The 25,559-nt window shown below is 40.6% G+C and overlaps 1 protein-coding gene across 1 annotated transcript in view; it reads right to left on the bottom strand.

The window, feature by feature from the left end:
• Positions 1-4,808: 4,808 nt before the first annotated feature.
• The window catches only part of LOC141509079 (protein-arginine deiminase type-2), a 63,578-nt gene continuing 42,827 nt past the window's right edge, over positions 4,809-25,559 (bottom strand). Inside the window, exons 11-16 of the mRNA XM_074218294.1 lie at positions 20,924-21,075; positions 19,475-19,619; positions 18,344-18,437; positions 15,372-15,457; positions 13,663-13,791; positions 4,809-9,631 (exon numbers count right to left, since the gene is read on the bottom strand). Coding sequence (XP_074074395.1) covers positions 9,398-9,631; positions 13,663-13,791; positions 15,372-15,457; positions 18,344-18,437; positions 19,475-19,619; positions 20,924-21,075 — 840 coding nt within the window. The 3' untranslated portion in view covers positions 4,809-9,397. The remainder of the gene's footprint in view (positions 9,632-13,662; positions 13,792-15,371; positions 15,458-18,343; positions 18,438-19,474; positions 19,620-20,923; positions 21,076-25,559) is intronic.

Raw genomic sequence — 25,559 nt, 5'->3', positions numbered from 1 at the left:
ACTTAATAATTACCTAGCTGTGTGGCCTTGGGCAAGCCACTTAACCCTGTTTGCCTTGCAAAAAAACCTAAAAAAAACCAAGGACTTGGCAACTTCATTAAAATTCAGGATAGCCTTGAAAAATCTCCCCATCACAGTTCTGAAACATGCATCAGATACCAATTTTATCATCTATAAAACTGACTGCCATAAGATTAGACTTCTTAAAATATATGCAGAGTCTAAAGTAGTTCCTTGAGTGGATCAGAGTAGACCTGACATCCTAGGGTCTGCAGTTATAGTAGTCTGGATGGATCTTCTGGAGCCATTAACCATATTCACTCCAGATGAGTAGTATTTCTCCAAGCTAAAACTCAGCTGCTGGAATTTAGGACCCTTTAGGTCACTTCTCATACCCTCCCTCCTCCCTTCTGCAGAACTATAAAGCTCCTGGGAGCTCCTTCCCTCACTAATACTGTCACTTGCATCTCCACCCTTAACTGGCTAATGTCCCAGACTAGCAGAGGCATCTGCCACATCAGCATACTCTTGAATTAGCAGCCAATTTGGTCTTGTGTGTATTTGTGTATGTGTGTGTGTGTGTGTGTGTGTGTGTGTGTGTGTGTGTATGTGTGTGTGTGTTTAGATGAGCTTGTGGATAGGTGAGATCATGTCATAGTCTACATGTGTATTTACACATACACACACACACACTCATATAAATTACCCTCCCCCCCCAGAGTCTGTGGCTTGTGTGTACACAAGTTCATTACTGGAAATATCAAAAGAGGTAACTGCTCACCATAATGAGTCAGAGAAGACCTGAGGAGGTAAGAGGGCACAACAACAAAAACCTACTGGGAGCAGGGATTGTCTCCCCCTTGGGTCCCCACCCACCCAGGACTGGACTCACAAGGCTTGGCTCAGTTCTGAGAAGAGGGCTAGTCAGGAGCAAATTTCTGTTCATTTGTTTGTTGCTTCCCCTACCCCAGAGAAGAACTCTGGGGAAAATCTTTATGGAGAAACTTGGGTAGGGCTAGAGTAGAGGATCTCCCCAAAAAGGGTTACCAGGATTCCTTCTAGAAAGGTATGCAAGGAACAAAGAAGACATAAGGGCAGTCAAATAGTACTGATTTGGTGCCTATTAGGTGCCCATTATATGTCTGACATTGTAGTTAATCATAGGGGATATAAAGAAAAACAAAAGTGTCCTGATTCTCTAGAGTTTACAGTCTGATAGGGGAGAGATCAAGGAGGCACAGTATACAAACAAGATATGCAGGTATGTTATACAATTATTGTTATAAATACCCTTCTATATATTACATCTATGTTATATCTTATATATGTATATAGAGACACTTTACATATTACTTCTATATCATCTTTTATATTTCATGTATGCAAATAGAAACTTTCTTTTATATATGAATATATGTATAAAGAGACTTTACCCATTAATCTGTTTATAGCTTATATTTTATGTGTGCATATGGAGACACCTTATCTATTAATATATATTATATCTATAGAGAGAAAGACACCCTCTATATTCCATCTTATATTTTATGTAAGTATATGGAGACACCTAATTGTATAAAGAGATACCTTCTCTATTCCACTGATATGATATCTTATATCATATATATAGATATCGCCTATCTTCTATCTTATATATAGAGATACTTTATACATTATATCTGTATTATGTATGATATTTTATGTGTGTATACAGGGAACCCTTTATATTACATTTATATTATAATATACATGTATTTAGAGAAACTTTATACATTATATGTATATTATATTTTATATGTTAAATATTGTTGTGTTGTTTCAGTTGCGTCAGATTCTTCCTGATCCCATTTGGAGTTTTCTTGACAAGGATACTGGAATGGTTTGCTAATTCCTTCTCCAACCCATTTTACAGATGAAGAAACAGAGGCAAACTGTGTGAAGTGACTTGCTCAGGATCACACATCTTGTGTGTGAAGGTAGATTTGAACTCAGATCCTCCTGACTACAGCCCTAGAACTCTACCCACTGTGCCACCTAACTGCTCCTATAGTATATCTATCATATGTATCTATACATATTTGTATATTGAAGTACCATATGGATTTTGTATCTATATCCTATCTCTCTGTATATGATAAATAGGAGATATTATTAGAGGGAGTGAGATCAAGGACTGGGAAAGTCTTCTACAGAAAGTAGGACTTTGGATGTGATTTGAAGGGAGCCAAGGAAGCTCCAGACTTGGGGCATAGTCTGTGAAAACACCTGGAGGTGGGAGATGAGCCTCTTAGGAAAATGATAGCAAAGGAGACCAGAGTCTTTGGAGTGAAGATTATGTGGAAAGGGAATAAGATGAGTTTAGGAGGGGACAGGGTTGTGAAGGACTTTGAATGCCAAAGGAAGGGCTTCTGTTCCATGAGGTATAGGACAATTGCAGATTTCTCTTCTACAAAAGAAATGTTTGTAACATAAAATAACAAGAGACAGCATTTCTCTAGCAATTCCAAGTCTCTAAACTATTTTATTTAAACTGATTCTCCCCATAGTCCCGAGAAATAAGTGTTAAGTAGTTAAAAGCAAAGACACTGATGATGATGATAATAATGATAATAATAATATAGTTAGCATTTTCTTATCAGTCTAAAGTATGTATTTAACATAGATAGCCTCATCTGCCCCCTCACAACCATTGTTGTCACCCCTTTTTTGTTGTTATTCAGTTGTTTCTGACTTTTCATTGCGTCATTTGGGGTTTTCCTGGCAGAGATGCTGAGGTGTTTGCTATTTCCTTCTCTGGCTCACTTTATAGATGAAGAAACTGAGGTAAACAGGCTAAGGGTCTTGCTCAGAGACAAACAGCTAGTAATTGTCTTTGGCTAGATTTGAGTACAGGAAGATGAATTTTCCTGTTTCCAGGTCTAGGGCTCTAACCATTATACCACCTAACTGCCCCGCTTTATAGAAATGGAAATTGAGGTTGAGAAAAGTCAAGGGATTTGCTCAGGGTCACACAGTTAATGGATGTCTTGGACAGGATTTGAACACAGGCCATTATACTATCTATTGCACTATCTAGTGGGCTATCTAAATGCACACCAACAAAGACAAAATATGAAACCTTACTATTTTATTCTACTGGGAGAAGGCCATAAAACACTTTATAGTCACTTGACCTTAGCTTCAGCTGGGTCTGATATGAATATCTCCTTCAAGTTTCAGGGCTCTCAGAAGGCCAAGGCATGGCTTTGGTTCTTTCTTCTGTCCATGGGCATTGTCTTCTCTAAGAAGCATTATACAAACTACAGAATGGTTCTATCATTTTAGAACGTCACCAAACATTAATGTGTCTGTTTTCCTGTAGCCTCTCTATTTGCCATTTTTCTTTTGTGTCCTCTCCGATGGGTGGGAGGTGGAACTTTAAAGCTGCTTTAATCTCCATCTCTCTTTCTATCTTTTTTTTTAGGTTTTTTTGCAAGGCAAGCGGGGTTAAGTGGCTTGCCCAAGGCCACACAGCTAGGTAATTATTAAGTGTCTGAGACCGGATTTGAATCCAGGTACTCCTGACTCCAAGGCTGGTGCTTTATCCACTATGCCACCTAGCCGCCCCAGAATCTCTTTCTATCTTTACCAATATTTTGTGCAAAAACTTTTGGAATTTTTGAAATCAAAATCGCCTATTTTATCTTTTATGATCTCCTCTATACCTTGTTTAAGAATTTCCCCTTTATCCGCAGTTGTGAAAAGTACCTCAATTTATTCTCCTGTCATTTCTAAATGATCTGGTCTTTCAAGTCTCTTATCTATTCTGAATTTATTATGGTACACGATATAAGACAGACATTAGTCTAAATCTAACTTGCTTTTCAGTTTTCTCAGCAGTATTTGTCAAAAAAGAAGTCATTGCCTCAATTCAGATCCCTTCTGAAGGAAGTCACATATTCAGAGGATGATTGTGGGGTGAAAGAGGGATCACTGGAATATCAGGGAACCTACCATTTAGCAACTACAAGTGTCTTTATTTCTCTTTTCTGGAGAAGCCAAACTTCTAGGGAGCACTACCTGTTTAGTGTGGGAAAGTACTTTCCATATGGGGGTGGGGGTGGGGGTGGGGGGAGGGATATCTTTGCTGCCTTGTGGCAACTCCCAAATTCAGTTGTTTTTTGAGGGAATTTCAAACCACAGGAGAATGCTAAAATCTAGAATATTTTAGAACCCTGTATTCAAATGATAAATACCATTAATGGAGAAATGGGATTGTATATGGCTCTCTGTCAGTCTTCTAACATCGTTTCTGTATTGTATATGGGCTGCTGGGAATCCCTGCTATTTCCATTGTGAGATTAAAAACTGTCCAATACCCTTTAAATGCCTATTACCTTGAGTGCTTGTATGGGATCTAAGGGTAGTTTTTTAACTTACTTATAAGGAAACTAAGATGTGTATTCAGAGATTTTCTCAGAGCATTTTGAATCAGTTACCCCCAAGTCCTGATTTGATCCATATGAGTTTGGAGGAAGGATGCCTGAGGTCTCCTAAGGACATGCCATATTTGGACATTTCCCTTTAATCCATGCATTACTAATACTTTCCCCTTAGACTGTCATATACTTATCCATATATATGTTTTTCCATATGTATTTTTTTTTTTTAGGTTTTTGCAAGGCAATGGGGTTAAGTGGCTTGCCCAAGGCCACATAGCTAGGTCATTATTAAGTGTCTGAGACCGGATTTGAACCCAGGTACTCCTGACTCCAGGGCTGGTGCTTTATCCACTGCGCCACCTAGCCGCCCCTCCATATGTATTTCTTCAGCCCCTTCTCACTACCCCTTCCCTTATTAGTATAGAAATCTCTTGAGGGATGAAGCCATTTTTCATTTTATATCTTTGTACTTCCAGCACAAAGTTAACACTTGATAATTTCTTGGATTGTTGAATTCTAGACCCTCAAATCATACTTCACAGAGGGATCTTTTCATCATCCCAGTAACCCTCCTATCCCCCCATTCCCCTAGCTCCTGGGGCTCCCTGATCTGGGATATTTCTATATGCATAGAAGCATACAAAGTAAGAATGTCCTCCTCTCTTTTCTTAGGAGACACGTGGAGGCGGCAATCACACACACAGCCACTCTTCTGATTGGTTTCGCATAACTTTTTCTTTGTTAAAAGGGAGATTTCAATTTGAGGTGGAGTAGAGACTGCAGAAGTGGGATATTATATTCAGAAAGATGACTTAAAAACAAAAGGTATGAGTAAAGATAGAAAAAAGAAAGAATGAATTCCATTCATTATATTTTCTCGTGTTGCAATGCTTTGTTTTTATTTACTTAGTCAGAGGCACTATGAGCCACAGTCAGCTTCCTCTCCCACATGTTTTTCACCATCCAGAGGCTTCTTGAAGAGTTAAATTGCTTTTTTGTTTTGCTCACAACTACAATAAAATAAATGCAAAACTTTTCAAGTGACACAACAACAGGAGGTGTTTTTAAGGGCCACCACCACTGCTGACATCTTTGTAAACCAAAATTTGGACACTGATCAGCCTCATATTTGGGCCACTAAGGCGTCTCACTAATTTCCTCAGCTGTCTGGCCCTGGTAATCTCATAATCCACTGGGAGTTACTACCCCCAGATAAATGGATGAGAGGTCCCCCTGATGCTGGATCAGCAATGCAACTGACTTGAGGGTTTCACAGATTGCCAAAAGCCTTAGAAAAATCCATCCCAATGCACAGGAGTGAATGTCTCATCAGGCTGGGAGTCAAAAGCACACAAAGCAAAAACACACAAACCCACACAAATGGCAAGGTATCCTGGAGCTCTCTCCAAAAAGAACCTATAATAAGCACTTGGCATGCAGGGACAGAAATAGATGAGGCATCATGGGAGAGCTCATATCTCAGCATCCCAAAGGGACTCTTAACCCAACACCTCTAGAACAAAGATGATCCTTTCTTTCTTTTTATTTTTGCAAGACAATAGGATTAAGTGATGTGCCCAAGGTCACATAGCTAAGCAAGTATTAAGTGACTGAACTCAGCTTTGAACTCAAGTCCTCCTGACTCCAGGACCAGGGCTCTATCCACTGTACCACCTGGCTGCCCTTTTCTGAAAACTCTCAGGGTCTTGTCTGCCTGGTGAGGCTGACCCAGGCCAAAAAAACTTCATGAAATGTAACAGGATTGATTTTTGGAGTTGGGAAGAATCTTAGAGATCAATCAGTTGGGAGTTCTTCACCTGGGGTCTATGAACTGGTTTTAAAACTATTTTGATAACTTCATTTAAAATTTTATTTTAATTTATGCATTTAAATATTCTTTAGAGAAGGGGTCTACCAGACTAACTGCCAAGACTTGCAAAAAGGTTAAGAGCCCCTTTAAGTTGTCTGATCTCTTAATTTTTAAGAAGTCATATCAGGAATCTGAGGAAGTCCAGAGAGGTCATGGGATTATAGAATCACCAGTTTAGAATCAAGAAATTATAAATCATTGAGTTCAACATCATGAGTTTCCTCATCTTAGGAAGAAGGAAAGAAAATGACTCAACCTAGATCACAGAGGAAGCAAGGGGTAATAAGATTCAAATCCAGGTTCCTTGATTCTCTTTGTGCTACACTGTCTTTGGAGGCTTCCATTTGCACAGTTATGGAGCAGAGCTGGGATTGGGGCCTAGAATTCCTGGGATCCAGATTTAATTTTTTCTTCTTCTATTACATTATGTTGTCAAGGGAAGGTGGTTTATGAGGGATTCCCCTGCAGGCCACAGCAGATTGCTAAACACATTGACTCATGCTGGACCACGCAGGCAAAGGATAGAAGTGTTGCCCATTAATATTTTCAAAGATGCCATTGCAGAATGATCATACTTCGGGAATCAGATGCAGTGAATTAGAGAATAAGGGCCACATGAGCCCATCAAATATCTCTCTTCTTTGAAATTCAAATGTATAATCAATCGTTCCTATATGGTTGATGGTTTTTTAAATCTCCAAAGTGGAACAGTGATAGGTTCATCTTCCTGCCCAAGCAACTCCCCCTCCCCCCCCATACCCCTAAGGCACTTGTATTCATAGAAATACTGTTTAAAATGGAACTTGAGAGTTGGCTCCAAACAGTCATTTTGGTTAGGTATGAAGTATCACAATGTACCAATAGCTGATCCAAGACTGGGTACTACTGCAGGTTCATAAAGAGGCACTGGTTGATTGGTTTGTTCTAGACCTGGAACAGTAGTTGTGAGTTGACCCTGGGGTAAGGGACAATAAAAGTCAGAAGGGAGGTCAGTGGAAGGTCTTGGGAATGGGACCTGGACCATTGAGAGTGGTTTAAGCTACTCAAGGGAGAGGAAGTCCACCTTAGGACACCATGAAGAGGATGGAATGGGTAGAGCTGTTGGGACCCTCGACATTTTTCCACCCTTGAGCAGAGCTCCCTTTATACTTCTGTTGGGGAAGGAGTTGGCTGTCAATCCATTATTAAGCAGAAAGGGAAAGAGAATCAAAAAGGGAAAGAGAATCAAAAGGGGAAAGGACTTTTCCGAAGGAATACTTTACTAAATCCTGCTCAACCAGTGCTTAAGAAACACTAAAGTCTTAAGGGCAGAGAAATTCCATTTAGTAAACTATCACTGCCATTAGTTATTAGTCTATGGAGTCACACAGGGTCAATGGCCAATCAACACACTTTCTATGGTGGTTCCTATAGTCCTAGGAATTAATTTCTCTTCAGGGAATTGCTTAAGCTCCTCCAGTACAAGATGCCATAGGAGGATCTGCTCTGGATGACCAAAGTGAGTAAAGTCATTTTTAGTTTCTATTCCTCCCAGAGCAATGGCCCCAGAGAGCCTACAGCTAGTAGAAGGCAAACACTCTGAGGGCAGGACTGTTTCCTTTGTGTATTTTCTATGCTTTTCAGTATTTTACACAAAGTGGGTCTTTAATAAATACTTGGGTGGAGTTGATGGAAAATAAGAAAGAAAAAGAAGGGGGAAGGGAAAGGCCAGGGATGCATAGAGAGTGGTCACATTGCCTCATTTAATTGAATATTTTGCATTTCTTGATGGGGTGGGAGCAGGGCATGGAATTGGGGAAGAATGCCAATACATCTCTGTAAAACAGTTTCTGTAAGAAAATGGTGAAGGAAACTCACCTGGGCAGACCATCCTCTAGAGACTGTTTTAAGGAAAGGTCCCAAGTATTATCTTATGTCTCTTGAGGATATTAGATGAAGTTGGGGATTTGGGGGGTGAATTTCACAGAAGGGTGGTTGGGGGAGTTGAGATAGAGTTGGAGATCACAGAATGATATTTGTTGATTAGAAAGGACCTTAAGAGACCATCTGGTCCAACCACCTCATTTTTTAACAGACCCCTAGGGAGATCATTAAGTGATATGTCCAAGGACACCACACCACAGCTGATGGGTGTCAAAGGCAGGGTTTGACTCATGTCCTTTGACTCTGGAGCCCCAATCACAAACTCTGAATGATGTTCCCATTATTCAATTGTAATGATAAGGAATGCTGGATGTTTTCCTTCTCTGGAGAAAAATCCTACTGGCCATCTAATCCTCTTGATTTGGAAAGCTAATACCAGAACCTGGAAAATATACTGCTGTTTGATCCCATCTCCAGGGTTGGACCCAACATAGTGAGGACCATGGAACCTCTGAGGATAGAGAAGGACTTTGCTAATCCATGGTCCCAGTCTTGACCTCACCCCAGAAAAAAGGCACAGAGGTGGGCAATCAACCTAATTAGAAATGACAGTGTGGATTCTTGGGCTGATATTACCAAGCAGGACACAAAATGTCTTGGGTCTATCCTCTCCCTCTCTCTCTCCCTACCAATTTACTCAGTCCCCTAGCCCACTGCAACTGATGTCTGATATGGGGCAGAATGGATAGCTATTAAGGGGTGAATTGGGACCATCTGAGGAGAAATCCAGGGAGAGAAGTGGGAGGAGGGTCAGTGAGGAGTGAAATGGCTGAGGACATCCACAGAGAAGCTAGAGGAATTATCCTCTTGATAAGTAAATCCTAAATGGGGCTTGTGAATCAAAGTCAGATTGAGTTTGGTGTCCATCAGATCTTTTCCTGTTCACAAAGGAATCGATCACCTCTCTTTCTATTTGTCCAAAAAGAGAAGGTGTGTTAGGAGACCTAGAGACTTTTGCATGTGATATTTGAGTGGACTCTAGAACCACAGGAGTGAAGGGAAAGACATGTTTCACATAGTTTTTTTTCCAGACCCCTCTCCCCCCATCCCATGCAGATATCAAAATGGACCCAGCCCAATGAAGAAAAGCAATTTCCAAGAAGGGGTTGGACTTGGGAATATGGGTAGAGGTGGGGGAAAGTGGAAGGAATGAGGAAGGGGGATGAAAAGCCCACTCATGGGATCAAGGCACCACGTGCCACCACTTGAAGGCAAAGGGCTTCCGACAGACGTTGGTACCACAGTGGATCTCTCCCATTAATTTGTGATAGGAGGAAATGTCATCGATGAAGGTACAGGAGAAGCCCAGGGGCTGCAGAAGAGAGCATACATGATCTTCCAGACAGCACTGGTCTTCAATCAGGGGCCCAAAGGGTTTGGGGATACCCAGGACCTTGTCAAGCACAATCATATTCACCTGTATGGGGAGAGAAAGGTACATGTTGTGTGTAAAGGGAACTTGACTGAGGGCACTGGTGTGGCCCTACCAGAGAGGGAAGGAGAGGATATTAGTGAAAGAAGAGATGGGTTTGGAGAACTGATGAGAAGTTCCAGTTCTTTAAAAAAATTATTTTTTAGTTTTTTCAAGGCAATGGGGTTAAGTGGCTTGCCCAAGGCCACACAGCTAGGTAATTATTAAGTGTCTGAGGTTGGATTTGAACTCAGGTCCTCCTGACTCCAGGGCCAGTGCTCTATCCACTGTGCCATCTAGCTGCCCCCTGAATTTTTTTTTAAAATTTAAAATTTTAATTTTTTTTTAGTAATCCCATTTCTTAAACTTAGTAGATGTGAAGTAAGAGAAACTCATTTCATTCCTCTGAGCCTCAATTTTTTATCTGGAAGATGAGGCTGGCAACAGGAAAAATGGGATTTTAGAATAAGATGGACTCATCTAGTTCAGACCACTCCTTGAAGTTCATTGACTTGCCTAAGGTCATCTAGGCAATAAAGGAAGCATTTGATGAACCCAGGTTTTCTGACTAAAATGACAGTGCCCATTGTCTTTCTTAAAGAGTCGTTGTGAGGCCAGTGCGTTATTTTTTACTCAGATGATCCAGAAAATAGAGGGCATGATAATGACAGCATTTCTAAGGCATTTGAAGGTGGGCAAAGTACTTGACAAATGGATAGATCAGATTTCTGGGTCAATCTGAAAAGTCAAGGAAATGGTGGCAGTGACAAGATGGAAGTTTGTCCCCCAACAGGTGGAGGTTTTTTCTTAGGGGTGTCAGGTTATTGGCTTCCTATCTCCTTATCTTCCTCTGAGCTTCAGAACTGGACAGCCCTTCAGAGGCCATCTATTCCAACCCCCTCATTCTACAAAGGGTCTCTAACTTCTTACTCCTCTGACACCAGTTCCTTTTTGATTGCTATGGTATCTCATTGATCAATGAAATTGGTTCCATCCCAGGTCAGGGTACAGACTCTTTGTCCTCTCTCCAAATTTAGGGTGAGAATTGGTGCCTCAGAACAGGAGAGGGCAGAAACAACTCTCTCCAGATTCTCCTTTCTTTCTTTTATCTACAGTGGACAGACAACTGCTTTAAGATAGACTGGGCCAGAGTCTGGTCATCAGAGGATCTTCCTTTTGCTTAAAGAAGACCTGAACTCTAATCCAGTTTCAGTCATTTACTGGATGTATGATCCTGAGTAAGTCACTTCACCTGTGTCTACCACAGTTTCTTCAACTGCAAAATATGGCTAATAATAATAATAATAATTGCCTCTCAGGGTCGTTCGTTGTAAGGAGAAAATGAGATGATATTTATGAAGGGCATTGCAAAGAATAAAGCACCACATGCAGATTAGTTATTATCATGGTCATCTTCACCCTAGAGTGTCATGCTGAACTGAGCACAGGACCATAGGAAATGGAATAGAGTCTAGGACAGGGGTGGGGAACCTTTTTCCTTCTAAGGGCCATTTAGATATTTATAACATCATTTGTGGTCTAGATTTGGTCAAACATTTTATTCACCCTAGATTTATTGAATTTTGAGTCCCTGCCAGCGATTGCCTTGGCAATGTCAGACCACTATGACCTGGGGCCAGAGGTTTCCTCTTCCTGTTTTAGGAGCATAGGGCTGTAGGATAGAAAGGATGGGCAGAGTTTCTGAAGTTCAGTCAGGATGGGAGGTCTTCAGAGGTGGGCACTATTAGGGACACTGAGGAAGGAGCTCCCTTCCATTCATGGACAGCCAGGGCTGGATGTCTTTGGCAGTTGTCTCCAGACTTGAGATCTTGCCCTGTATTTCAAAGCCTCCATGAATGAGGATCTTCAATAATGGTGTAAAGTACTGAGCCCTGCCATTAACTATCTTTGTGACCTTGAGCAAATTACTTAATCTCTCTGAGATGGGTAAATTCCCTTCTGTCTCCTTCCCCATTTTAGTAAGAGTATATCCTTTTATTTAAGCTCATCTGGCTCTGAGGATAATACACTGCCCACCTCATGTGGTTGTAAGGAAAGGAAAGCCTACAAAAATCACAGGAATGTGAATTGTTATCGATCTTCCTAAAGTACAGGACTGATCATGTCTGCCACCCAGGTCAAAAATGACTAGAAATTCACAATTTAAAAGGTAAGAGGAGAGATTACATAGCAAAGCTAGAATTTCCTAGACAAGTACCACAATTCAAGAATCAGAATCTCCATTGCAGTTATAGGGGTCAAAAGAACTCTGGGACAGGGAAAGTAATAAAGAGTCATTTCAAGGTTACGAGTATATTTTAGCTCAAAGGCAGCCCAGCTTATCTTACTATTCCCCATTTCAATAAACTCTAGTGACTCCTAATCACCTCCATTATTAAACATGAAATTCTGTAACTTTTAAAGCCCTCTCCCTCCAACCCCCACCTACCCAAGCATCTTGCTACAGCTTACACTCTCCTCTCCCCCCCTTCACCCCCAATGATGCTGGTCACCTGGCTGTTCCTCATGCACAACATTCCATATCCAGCTTCTGGGCATTTTCTCTCCCTGTTCCTCATCCTGGAATGCTGTCCCTTCTCATTTCTTGCCTCCCAAATTTCCTGGTTTCAAGTCCTAGTTAAAATCCCCCCTTTTACTGAACTTTTCTCAAACACCCTTATTATTTATTGTCTCTCTTTTAATTATCTCCAATTACATGCATATGTAATTATATCTTACATACAATTACATACATAACACTATATGTATTTGAAATATTATACATATACATGATAATATATAATGTCACTGTATATAGTATCTTTATATATATATATATATATATAGACCCAATAGACACAATCAATCTGTATCTATGTCTGTATATTTATTGTACATTTTAAGTTTCCTTAGACTGAGAGCTCCTTCAGAGTGTCTTTTGTGCCTTTTTTATATCTCTAGTCCTTAGAACACAGTAGGTATTTAATAATTTCCCTATTTACAAGCTGCTTTTAAATGAAAAAAAAGTACATCCATTTGACTTTCAGCCTCAGTGTCTTCATCAGTAAAATGGGCACAGTATTTGGACACTTCTTCCTTAATAGGGTTATGAGGAAAGTGTTTATAAACCTTAAAATTCTCTAAAAGGAGCAATTATTGTTTTCTTGGGTGCTCATAGAAGGGAATGACATTGTTATTATCTCTGGGAGGTTAAGAGGAAGCTAAGGGGCATAGTGGAAAAATCTGGAAGACATGAATTCCAATCTTGCCTCAGATGCTTACTAGCTGAGTGACCTTGGGCAAGTTGCTTAACTGCTCGCTGCCTCAGTTTCCTCATTTTAAAAATAAATATTCATATTAATGGATATTAATAATACACTTAGTAATATTATTACTAATAACATTAATAATAATGTTCTTATCCTTATTATATCAATGAGTATTATTATTACTCATGATAATAATGATAATGATTCTTGGCCTTAATACATCATTATTACTAATGATAATAGTAATAACAACAGGATAGGTGGGAGGAGCAAATGAGTTAAGATATGCAAAGTATTTTGCAAATCTTAAAATGTTATGTAAATACTAGTTACTATTAATAGTGACTTGTTAGTCACAAGTGAGTTGCTATAACACAGTAAGTGATTTATTAGTAAACTGGGCTAACCAGAAACTTGGATCATCCAAGCAGCAAATCTGTGATCTAGGTAGGGGTTAGAAGAAAACACACCTCTGGGCACCATATCAGACTCATTTTCACAAATGGGTGGGAGTGGAAGTGAACAGAGGTCTGGGTTAGAGTGAGAAAACCTGGGTTTGAATCTCAACTCCACCACTTGCTGAAGGTGTGATCTTGGACAAGTCAATTGGACAATGTAACTCTGCTGGTCCTCAGTTTCTTCATCTGCAAAATGAGGAGGTTTGGGCTAGATGGCCTTAGAAGTGCTGTCTGACTAAAGAATCCATCAATTCGGATCCATATCTAGTGGCCTGGAATAGGTGATGAGGAAGACAATTGAACTACTCACCATGTTGGGGAAATAAGCCATGGCTTGCCCGTCCTCATTCAACTTGAACAGAGCTGGGAGGTCAATGATATCTTTCTCTGTCAACCCTAGCTCCTTTTTTAGGATGTCTCTGTTCCAGTCCAGACAGCGCTGAGGAGAAATTGGGGGAGGGAAGAGAAAGCAAGAGTAGAAATATGCTTTGACCCTGTTGGGATCCTGGCAGCACTCAATTCTCTGAGTATTTCTAGAGTCCCAAGGTTGACTCCTTGAATAAGTCATGTCCCCTCTTTGGAACTCAGTTTCCTAATCTATAAAATGAAAAGGTTGGACTAGTTGACTCCTTCTGGCTCTAATCCTAGGATCCTATGATCATAACTTTTCCCTGATTCAACCTCTGACTGAGATCTCCAAATAATAGTCAGGGTCACTGGGATCCCAGTATTTTTTTTTTTTTTTAGTTTTTTGTAAGGCAAACAGGGTTAAGTGGCTTGCCCAAGGCCACACAGCTAGGTAATTATTAAGTGTCTGAGGCCGGATTTGAACCCAGGTACTCCTGACTCCAGGGCTGGTGCTTTATCCACTGCGCCACCTAGCTGCCCCCCCAGTATTGTTTTTAATCACTCTCTTCTTATTTGCCTTTACTCTTAACTGGGAATGAGAAGGAAGAGAGAAGGCCAGACCAAGAAATGGCATCTTTAAATTTCTCTCTCTCTTGGCTAATAATCAATATATTATTTCGTGATTGAGTTGGAGGCTTGTGTTTATTGGGAAGTATCTATCATATAATATCAAAATGAATCAATAAATTCTTTTTTTTTTTTTAAATTTTTTGCAAGGCAGTGGAGTCAAGTGGCTTGTCTAAGGCCACACAACTAGGTAATTATTAAGTGTCTGAGGTTGGATATGAACTCAGGTACTCCTGACTCCAGGGCCGGGGCTCTATCCACTGCAACACATAGCCACCCCTCAAAAAATTCTTAAAACAAATGAGAATTAAAATAAAATTGAATTAAAAGAAGAGAGTCTTCAGGTAGTCATAAAAAAGTTAACTTGGAAAACTCTGTACTTCCCATGCAAAAGTATGCAAATGAGCATGAGATTTAATAGCTTGAGGCAGCACTAAGACTTTTGGTACACCCTGATTAAATATGGTTCCCTTTGCCTGTTTCTCACATTAGTTAGTCAACCCTGGCATGGTCCTCAAAGTGATGTTTGGTCTATTGTTATAGGGTGCCCCTTAAATGGTACCCCTGCCTGCTTCCAATAAGTTCCCAGCCCTCCATGGACCAAGGAATGCCTGTGTTATTCTTCACGTTCACATTTCTGATAAACTGGCATGGTCTGGGCAAAGTCCTCTTTGTCCTCATCCCCCCTCCCCACTTTGGATAGTGGTTCTACCAATTTATTGGGAAGTGGCTGCTGCTGCTATACATTTGTGTTCATTACCTCCATACACTGAATCTCAGACTTTTATCAATGTAGATATTCCCTGTCCCACTCTCTCACCATTTGGGTGTCTCTTTTTATCCCATCTTCATTGATGTTATATATGCAAATCTTTTAAAAATTATTTTTAAAAATAATTGAAACAAGCTTATTTCCCTTGCCATTCCTGATGATAAATCCATAGTATATGGGGCTGACCCTGAGAGAGGATGCAGGGCAGGGGTCTATTCTCCTTCACCAGCCAACCACTCATTCAGGCTCCAGACTTCAGGCTCTACCCTTACCTGAGCATACAGGTTCTGCTGCACCAGATTCTCATTGGACAGGATCTTATTAATGGTAATCCGTTTGTTGCTCATTCCTCCCAAACCTACAGAAGGGGAAAGGACAGGATAGTCACAATTGAGGTTCCTGAAACAGTCTTGAATATCTAAGTTGTTCCTCGTTTCTGAACAGAATAATGAATAGAGTACTAGACTAAAAATCAGAAAGATTGAATCTTGCCTCAAGCACTTATTAAACTGTGTGACCTTGGGCAAGTTACCAACATCTTTCCAACCTCAGCTCCCTGATGTATAAAATAAGAATAATTGCTCCTACCTCACAGAGTTCTTTTGTGGAATAAATGAGATAGCATATGATAGATGTCAGATCATCATCATCATCATCATCATCATCTTTGATATTGACAACTGTGTGTCTTGTGTGTAAAACTGTGGTTTTTACCTTCCTGAGTTCCAGTTTTCTCACTTGTGAGGTGAGGGAGTTGGGATAGATAATCTTGAAAGTTACCTACTAATTACAGTCAATGAAAGGAGAACTAGCCAGGGATATCCAGTGAAAGCAGACAGCATGGTATTTGAGACCTCTCCAAATCACCCATGCTTTCTTCTGGATAATAATAATATTTGTCCTTTGTTCTTGAAGAGGACCATGATATCAGGGAGGTAATGGCACAGCAAACATGTGAACTGGATTTGAGTGAGGGGGATGCTGTGCTAAGTCACCAGCCTTACTTTTTCTTCCAGAGCCATCCGGATCCAGTGGCTAGATATGAATCAGGATGATTGGAGGTAGTCCTGGATGTGAGGCAATCAGGGTTAAGTGACTTGCTCAAGGTCACAGAGATAGCTGTCAAGTGTCTGAGGCTAGATTCGAATTCCTGTCCTCCTGACTCTATGGCCAGGGCTCTATCCACTGAGTCACCTTCCCCTGGATGTATGTTTCTGTCTCTCTAGATCACATTTCTGTAGCCTTGCTGGTATGTTCAAAATACAGGAGAGACCTTCTAAAAACCTATGGTTTTGGGATCCAGGCCCTCTGACCCCCCGCGCCCTGCTTTTACCATGGTAGTACAAGTTACATGGCTACATAGCTATGCTCATAAATGTATACGCATCTACCTTTAAGGTAAGAGACTTGGCAGCTAGGAGTGCCGTAGTGCATAAAGTATCAGGTCTGGAGTTAGGAAGACTCATCCTCCTGAGTTCAAACTGACCAGCTGTATGATCCTAGGTAAGTCACTTAACTCTGCCTCAATTTCCTTATCTGTAAAATGAGTTAGATAGAGAAGGAAATGGCCAACTACTCCAGTATCTTCACCAAAAGAACCCCAAATGGGTCAGATCCAACTGAAATGACTTAAGAGATTTTTTTTCCTTCTCTCAACCTTTAGGAACTTGAAACCTGATTTCCTCTATTTTGTTTGTTTCCTAACCAGGGGCAAATAATTTGATCTTTCTGTGTCTCAGTATTTTCAATTCAGTGAATATTTACTATTCATCTAATATGTACAAGTCACCATTAGCTGCCAGGAACACAAAGGCAAAAGGAAAATAGTTTCCACCCTCAAGGAATGTACATTATGTAGGAAAGACAGAACATTTAAACAGATCTATACAATGTATTTAGAAGAAAGATGAGAGAAGGGACTCCTTGGTTGAATCTTGGAAGACACCTGAAAAGTCTTAGGGAGGGACAGTTTGGTGGGTAGAGCACCAGCCCTGGAGACAGGAAGACCTGAGTTCAAATCTAAACTCATACACTTAATAATTACCTAGTTGGGAAAGTCACTTAACCCCATTGCCTTGCAAAAAAAAGAAAAAAAAAGTGACTAGGGAGAAGAGAGTGCATTCCAAGCATGTGGTAAAGCCAGGACAAAGATGGAAAATAGAATGCTGAATTCAGGGAATAGCAAATAAGTCAGTTTGACTGGAAATGGAGAGTGTGTGAGGGGAGAAATATGAAATAATCTGGCCAGATTGTGATGGTCTTTAAGGCCAAATTGAGGAAGTTGCATTTTATGCTTAAAGCCATCTGAGTCAATGAAATTTTTAGGTTGAAATTTTAGGGGGATTATTTTTGCAGTTTTGTGGATGATTATAGAGGGAAGAGAATAGAAACAGAGGTTCCAATTAGGAAACTATTACAAAGTGTTGATTCTGTAAATGGAGTAGGGATGTTGTATAGGTAGAATCCACTAGGATTCTATGGCTATGTGGAGGAGAGTTAGGAGTAGAGGGTGATTCTGAGGTTGTGAATCTGGAAGACAAGAATGCCCCTTGAGAGAAATGGTGAAGTTGGAGCAGGGATAGATTTAGGGGGAAAGGCAATGCATCTAGTATTGGACCTGTTGCATTGGAGATGCCTATGGGACTTCCAGGTGGAGATAGCTAGTGGGCAGCTGATATGCATGACTGGGGTTCAAGATGGATGTTAGGTAAGATTTTGTTCCCTTGATAGAGACAATAATCGAATCCATGGGAGCTGATGATATTACCAAGAAAGACAGTCCAGAGAGAGAAAAGAAGAGCGTCCTAGAGAGAGCCTTGTGAGATTGTTTGGAGAAGGAATTTGGATGATGACCAGTAAAAAGATACTGGGAAGGAGTAGTAGACAGGTAGTAATATCTTGTAGATAAAACCACAAGGTAATCCTGCAGGACTTCTTTGGGAATCAAATAATAAATGTTAGCAAAGATTATTTCTATTGTTTTGAAACCTTCCCTGTGGTCCTAGCCTTCAATCCACATCTCTAGATGATAGTGATGAGAATATCGGAACTTTCATCTTCTTCAACTTCATGGTCCATCTAACCTAGGACCTTTTTTGAATGGAGACACCGAAGGATAGCTTATAGGAAGCTCTCTGAATTGTAGGCATCTAGTTATATCTCATTCTATGGTTAGTCTTTCGTCCTACCCAAATACTCCCTCCTCATTTCCTAGCATAGGTTCCAGGGCTCTGGGATCACTTACCTTTGAACAAGATAGCTTCTCCATGCCCTTCTTTTTGCTTTTCCCGGAAGAATTTGTAGCAGGCAGAGGTACTGGCCATGAGCAACCGAAATTCCTAAGAGATTCCCCAAGAATGCCATGGAGCAAGGCAGAGGAGACAAGGGATGAGGGTTACAAAGAACACCTTTATATGTTTTCCTAAGGGTCTTGAAGTCACCTCTGGATGCCCCTCTCTTCCTCAACACATCTCTAGGTAATAGGAAGCTCGCAGGGATGATTCTCCCCCTTTCATAGAGAAAAATAAATGAGGTAGAGAGAGGAAAATTCACCTTTCTAGGGGAAGCCTCTGAAGTAGTTGGTATACAACCTATCTCTGTTGCCTCCCAGTGAAGATCAAACTCTTCAATAGGTCACCTTTGGGAAAAGAGATCTGAGTTTGAACTTTAAAGTATTTGTGGGCAGGGTAAGACCCTCCTTCAAACAAGTGTGTCACTTCCCAGGTCAGGTAGGATTTTGGGGATTTTAGGTCTTAGCTAAATATGAAGACTTTGGACCATCTAGGTTGCCAAAGTTTCTTTCAGTTTTAGCTCTAAGATGTGAGAGTAGATATTGCTTTGAGAGCTGTAAGACCCTTTCGTTGTAAGATTCTAGTGAGATAGGCAGTGTGCCATTATTCCTATTTTGCAGGTGAGGAAATTGAGGCTTAAAAGGATTAAACAGTTTACCCCACTGTCATGGAGTTGGGACATGTTGCAAGTGAGATGGAAACCCAGATCAGATTCAGAATCTTGGGATCATATGTCTAGAATTGAAATGGGCCTTAGAATAGGTATTCCCCTTCTTCTTTAATAGATGAAATAGATCCAGAGGAGTGAAGTTATTGAAGGTCACACAGGTAGTAACTGGTAGATTTAGTGAAATTAAGGCCAATGCTCTATCTTCCTATTGCCCCACACTCTTCTGTTTCTCCAAGGGTGATGCGACCCTGGTCACAAGACAGCCAAGCTTCTACCACAAATACTCATGACCTCCCAGTCTACCTCTTCTTTCTTCCCTTTCCCCTTCTTTCCTAGGGAACATCAACCTAGGCTGGCAAAGACCAGAAGGGCCAATCTTGGGTTTCCATTAAGCCTACAGTTCCTCCCTGCTCACCTTTTTCCCTGGGATAGGAACGAAGGTCATAAATTCATCCACGTGGCCAACGACCAGCCAATCAGAATACAGCTCCACAGGTGCCTGCACTACCTGAGCTTGGAGGAAATCTCTCACAACCTTTGTCATCCTTCTCCCACCAGACCTGGAGATGGGAGGGTCAAGAAAGGAGGAGAAAGGATTCAGGAGGGTTTTCCTTCCTTTCCCCTTTCCCTTTAGTGAGTCTGGAAAATTCTCATCTGATAATAACACAGAATTATAAACAGTGTCCTAAAAGTCTTGTTCAGTCATTTCTGACACTTCATGACCCATTTGGGGTTTTCTAGGTAGAGATACTGGAGTGTTTGCCATTTACTTCTAACTCATTTAACAGATGAGGAAACTGAGGCAAATAGGGAAATTTTGACTTGCCCAAAATTATATAACCAGTATATGTCTGAGACCAAATTTGAACTCAGGTCTTTCTGATTCCAGACCGAGGCACTACATACTTTTAGAATGATTGATTGATTCTTGTTCCATTGTCCATTGGGAATATTTGTTGGGTAGCTCTGATTTCACCACCTCACAGAAACAATTTGCGCTTATCAAATTGTCTTTTTCATTAAGTTTGTCAGATAACAGTACAAAGATTCAAGGTCTTTCTTTGCCTAGAAAGGGATGAGATATTTAGAGATTTAAGAGTTATCTTAATAAGTGAGTTAGAAGCAGCTAGAGGCCACAGTAGATAGAGTATATCAGAAATCTAGCTGAAATCTCTATTTGCCTCAGTTTTCTTAACTGCAAAATAGGAAAAATACCTCACAGGCAAATCTCTTTAGTGGCTGTCAGGATAATAATATATTATTAAATGATATTTATATAAACATATATGGGCTAATAATACATTATTACATGGCATAGAAATGCATATGGGAAAATAATATATTATAAGATATATAAGTATAGATGGGGTATATAAATATATACTATGTGATAATGATATATTATATAAGCATATATTATAAAAGATAGTAAGCATTGTATAGTATAGTTTATAATTATATATTATATGGATAATGCTTTATTATGATGTGGTATATTATATAAGATATATTATATAAGGTAATAAAGACACCTACTGAGGAGTGCCTGTCCTAAGGAAATCTGTATTTTAAATATAACATCCATGAGAACAGGGATTGTTTTTGCTTCTTCATTGTATCCTCAGAGCCAGACCCACATTAACCACCTAATAAATACTTGCTAAATGGTTTAAAGTTTAGATATCCTGAAGAAAAGGCAACGCTTACCCCAAAAGAATGAGTGGTGGCATTTCATGTATCATCAGTGGGTATTTTAGGGGGTTGGTTAGAGGAACCTCCCCTTCACACCTGGTAGGCAACAACCTACTTGACCTATATGTAAAGCTGGCCCTGCTGGGACCTTTGCTGGCTGAAGGACTCTTACAAGGGGAAGCTGCTGCCGATGAGGATCCTTCCCAGTGGGTACTCCTTCCCGTTCACTGTCACAGGGGGGCTGACCTCCAGGTTCCCAAAGGAGTCCAGGCTGGTGACTTCCTCAAAGAGGGGTTCTCGGGTGACATAGCCAAAATCTGGGCCCTGCACAGACAGCATATTTGTTAGCATTCCTCAATCTACTGAGCACATTCACCATTGCCTTGGCCGACCACATCTGCCCAATTCAGTGTAACACTCAGTTTTCAGTTACGTGTGGGATGGGTTTGCCAAGGTCTGTTCATTTCTACCAACCAGTTGAATCCCAGCCCACTAACAGGAGGGATGTGCAGGGAAGGACTTGGGGGTTTGGGCACAGATGGGATGAGTGTGATACCTGCTGTGTGTGTTCATAGCAGGAGTTCCCAGCCTGGGGACTGTAATCTTAAAAAAACACCCAACAACAACCTGATTGAGGACTTTTTCAATAGAATTGAATTCCTTTGTAATCTTGTTTTTTTTGTTTGTTTTATGGATTTAAGGATATTCTTGTGAGAGGGCTTTCCCAGACATGGCCAAAGGGCTCTGTCTAGGACACAAAAAAGTATAAGAACTCTTGGTCTTGAATGTTCACTGCATACTATATTTCAAAGTCAAACACACAGTTGTGAGGCAGCATGGCATGGTAGAAAGAAGACTAGAGTTGGAATCAAGTGAAAACGAATGTAGAATCTTGGACATGGAAGGGCCTTCCAAAGTAATCCAGGTCAGTGACTAATAGACTCTAAATCCCCTTTCCATAACAGCTCATAAGTGTTCAACTTTGTCTTTAGGTGGTGGATGGAGAAAGGAAGATCTGAATTTGAATCCTGCCTCAGACACTTACTAGTTGTGTAACCCTGGATAAGTCATTTTACCTCTGCCTGCCTTAGTTTCATCATCTCTTAAATTAGAGAACTGGTCTCTCAAGTCACCTCTAGTTTAAAATTGATTTTTTTTAATCACTCTTTCCAGTGTGTAACTCATTACCTTCCAAAATGGCCCATTCCATTTTTTGATACTTCTAATGTTGGGAACATTTTCATTTTTGTTCTCATAATCTCTAGTGTTTAGTATAGGGCCTAGCAGGCACTTAAGAAATGCTTGGTCCCACATTTTCCAAAGTATTCATAGCAGCTCTTTTTATAGTGACAAAGAATTGGAAATTTAGGGGATGCCCACCAACTGGGGAATAGCTGAACAAGTAATGGTATGTGAATGTTATGAAATACTATTGTTCTATAAGGAACCATGAATGGTCAGACTCTAGAGAAGCATGGAATGAATTATGGGAACTGATGCTGAGCAATGGGAGCAGAACCAAGAGAACACTGTACACATTAACAATGACATTGTGAGATGATCAGCTTTGATGAATGTAACTGCTTTCAGTAGTTCAAAGAATAAGGACAACCCTTGGAGACCTGCTATGGACTATACTATCCTCATCCAGAGGAAAAAAACCAAGACAAAATGAAACCAAAACTCCCTATAGAATCTGAATGAACACTACATTCATTTTGTTGTTGTTGTTGCTGCAAGGCAATGGGGTTAAGTGGCTCGCCCAGGGCCACACGGATAGGTAATTATTAAGTGTCTGAGGCTGGATTTGAACTCAGGTATTCCTGACTCCAGGGCCGGTGCTCTATCCACTGCGCCACTTAGCCGCCCTACATTCACTTTTTAAAAAATTTCTCTAGGGGCCGCTAGGTGGCGCAGTGGATAGAGCACCTGGAGTCAGGAGGACCTGAGTTCAAATCCAGCCTCAGACACTTAATAATTACCTAGCTGTGTGGCCTTGGGTGAGCCACTTAACCCCATTTCCTTGCAAAAAACCTAAAAAAAAAAAGAAATAAAATAAAAATTTCTCTCATGTTTTTCTTTCCTATCTCATGGTTTTCTTTCTTTTCCCTTAATCCTTACTTCCTTATACAGAAAATGACTAATCTGTAAATAAGTTAAAGACTATATTCAACAGACTGCTGCTGAGGGGAGAGGGGTGGAAGAAAATTATGTAGCTTAAAAATATTGCATATTCATGTGGATGAATGTTGAAAAACTCTCATAACATGTAATTGGAAAAAATAAAATATCAATTGAGAAAAAAGATGCTTGATGGATTAATTGATAACTTTGATGTTAAGGAAGATTTTTTGAAACTTTTATCCATTACTTTCAGTTATGATCTTTAGGGCCAGGCAAAAAAGTCTAAACTATCTTTCCTGTCCAAGGTCTGGACAGAGTTAGTGGGGAGATATGGGAGAGAAGTGCATCATGCATGTGGTTTTCAAAGATGTAAGAAAAACAAAGATTAGTTGTCTTGCTCTCAAGTAGCTTCCATTTTAATAGAGGGAGATAATGTTCAGTGGCTTCTGTGTCTGACTCTTTTTTTTTGTTTTTTTGTTTTGTTTTTTGCAAGGCGATGGGGTTAAGTGGCTCACCCAAAGCCACACAGCTAGGTAATTATTAAGTGTCTGAGACTGGATTTGAACCCAGGTACTCCTGACTCCAGGGCCGGTGCTCTATCCACTGCGCAATCTAGCCACCCCGTGTGTCTGACTCTTTGTGACCTCATTTAGGGTTTTCTTGGCAAAGATACTGGAATGGTTTGCCATTATCTATTCCTGCTCATTTTACAGATGAGGAAACTGAGGCAAACAGAGTAAAATGATTTGTTTAGGCTCACACAGATAATAGTGTCTGCGGTCAAACTGGAACTCATGAATATTACCCTACCTGATTCCAAGCCCAGTATTCTCTCCACTGATTGGCTGCAAGGGTAGCTAGGTGGTGCAGTGGATGGAGCACTAGCCCTGGAGTCAGGAGGACCTGAGTTCAAATTTGACCTCAGACACTTACTAGTTGTGAGACCTTGGGCCAGTCACTCAACCCTGATTGCCTTGCATCCAGGGCCATTTCCAGTCATCCTGATTCCTATCTGGCCACTGGACCCAGATGGTTCTGGAAGAGAAAGTGAGGCTGGAGACTTAGCACAGAACCCTCTCACTCAAGCCCAATTGCTTGTCATGGTATCACTTTCCTGATGTCATGGTCTTCTTCGAGTATGAAGGACAAACATTAAGAATAGCAAAGGACTAATGCCACAAGAGTGGGCACGAGATCTAAATTTTGCTTTCCAATATTACTCTGAGTGAATCTAATGGAAAGGGGGTGGGAGAGGAGCTGTTGGTCAGCAGTCTTATGCATTTTATATATGATTGCTGATTGATCTCTTTCAGGAGAGTGCCAATTCTCATAGTGATAGCCATAAGCTAGCATTCACCCTAGGTGGCTAGGTGGTATCATATTGCATAGAGAGCCAGACCTGGAGTCAGGAAAACTGAGTTCAAATCTGATCTCAGACACTTTCTAGATCTCTGACCCTGAGCACTTAAACCAGTTTATCTCAGTTTCCTTATGTGAAAAATGTACTGGAAAAGAAAATGTCAAACCACTCCAGTATCTCTGCCAAGAAAACCCAAAATGGGGGCTGTTAGGTGGAGCAGTAGATAAAGCACTGGTCCTGGAGTCAGGAGTACCTGGGTTCAAATCTGGTCTCAGACACTTAATAATTACCTAGCTCTGTGGCCTTGGGCAAGCCACTTAACCCCATTGCCTTGCAAAAAACCTAAAAAAAGAAAAAAGAAAACCCAAAATGGGGTCACAAAGAGTCAGATATGAATGAAAATCACTGAACAAGACTCACCTAAATGTCAGAGTGTTTAATATCTAGAGACTCCAATTCTTCTTTTCTCAGGTTAAAAATTCCCATTTCCTTCAACTGATCCTCATATGGTATGAGCCTAAGGACCTTGACCATCCTGATTTAATTTTGCTGAATATTTCCTAGTTTATGAACATCTTTTCTAACAAGTTCTGAATTGAACATAGACTAATGGTCTGACCCTGGTAGAGAACTTGGGGACCATCCACTTCTAACTTCTAGACACTTTGCTTCTGTTAAATGAATTTTAAGACTTCATTTTTCTCTCAACTGCCAAATCATTCTGATGACTTAATCTGAGTGTGTAATCTATTAAGACCAGGGCATAATTTCAACCTCTGCCACCTACTACTTTTTTTTTTAGTTTTTTTTTTGCAAGGCAATGGGGTTAAGTGACTTGCCCAAGACCACACAGATGGGTAATTATTAAGTGTTCGAGACCGCATTTGAACTCAGGTACTCCTGACTCCAGGGCTGGTGCTCTATCCACTGTCCAACCCAGCCACCCCTGACACCTACTACTTGTGTGATCTTGTCAAGCTGCTTAAACTCTCTGGGCCTTAATTTCCTTATCTGTTAAAATGGATACATTTCACTAAATGATCTCTGTACTCCTACACAATGAGTTTTACTTCTGTTGGTTTAATTCTTAGCTTGTTTATATGTGGGATGCACAGTTTGAAGAACTACCCCTTTGTGTTGGCCTATGGGGAGCTTTCAACCATGCCGCAGCTATGGAGTGGGGAGTGGTTTCTCAGTTCCCTGACCAGTAACTTTTCTGGATCTTGGTTTTGAATGTTGGACCTGGAGTGTCAGAGAACATGGTTTTGGATCCTAGCTCTCTCCTCTTGCTGTCTATGTGACTTTGGGCAAGTTGCTTTATCAG

The sequence above is a fragment of the Macrotis lagotis genome, chromosome 1 (assembly GCF_037893015.1).
Source record: "Macrotis lagotis isolate mMagLag1 chromosome 1, bilby.v1.9.chrom.fasta, whole genome shotgun sequence".
Lineage (NCBI taxonomy): Eukaryota > Metazoa > Chordata > Mammalia > Peramelemorphia > Peramelidae > Macrotis > Macrotis lagotis.
Note: the sequence above shows the minus strand (reverse complement) of the source record. Positions and strands in the feature narration are given on the sequence as shown.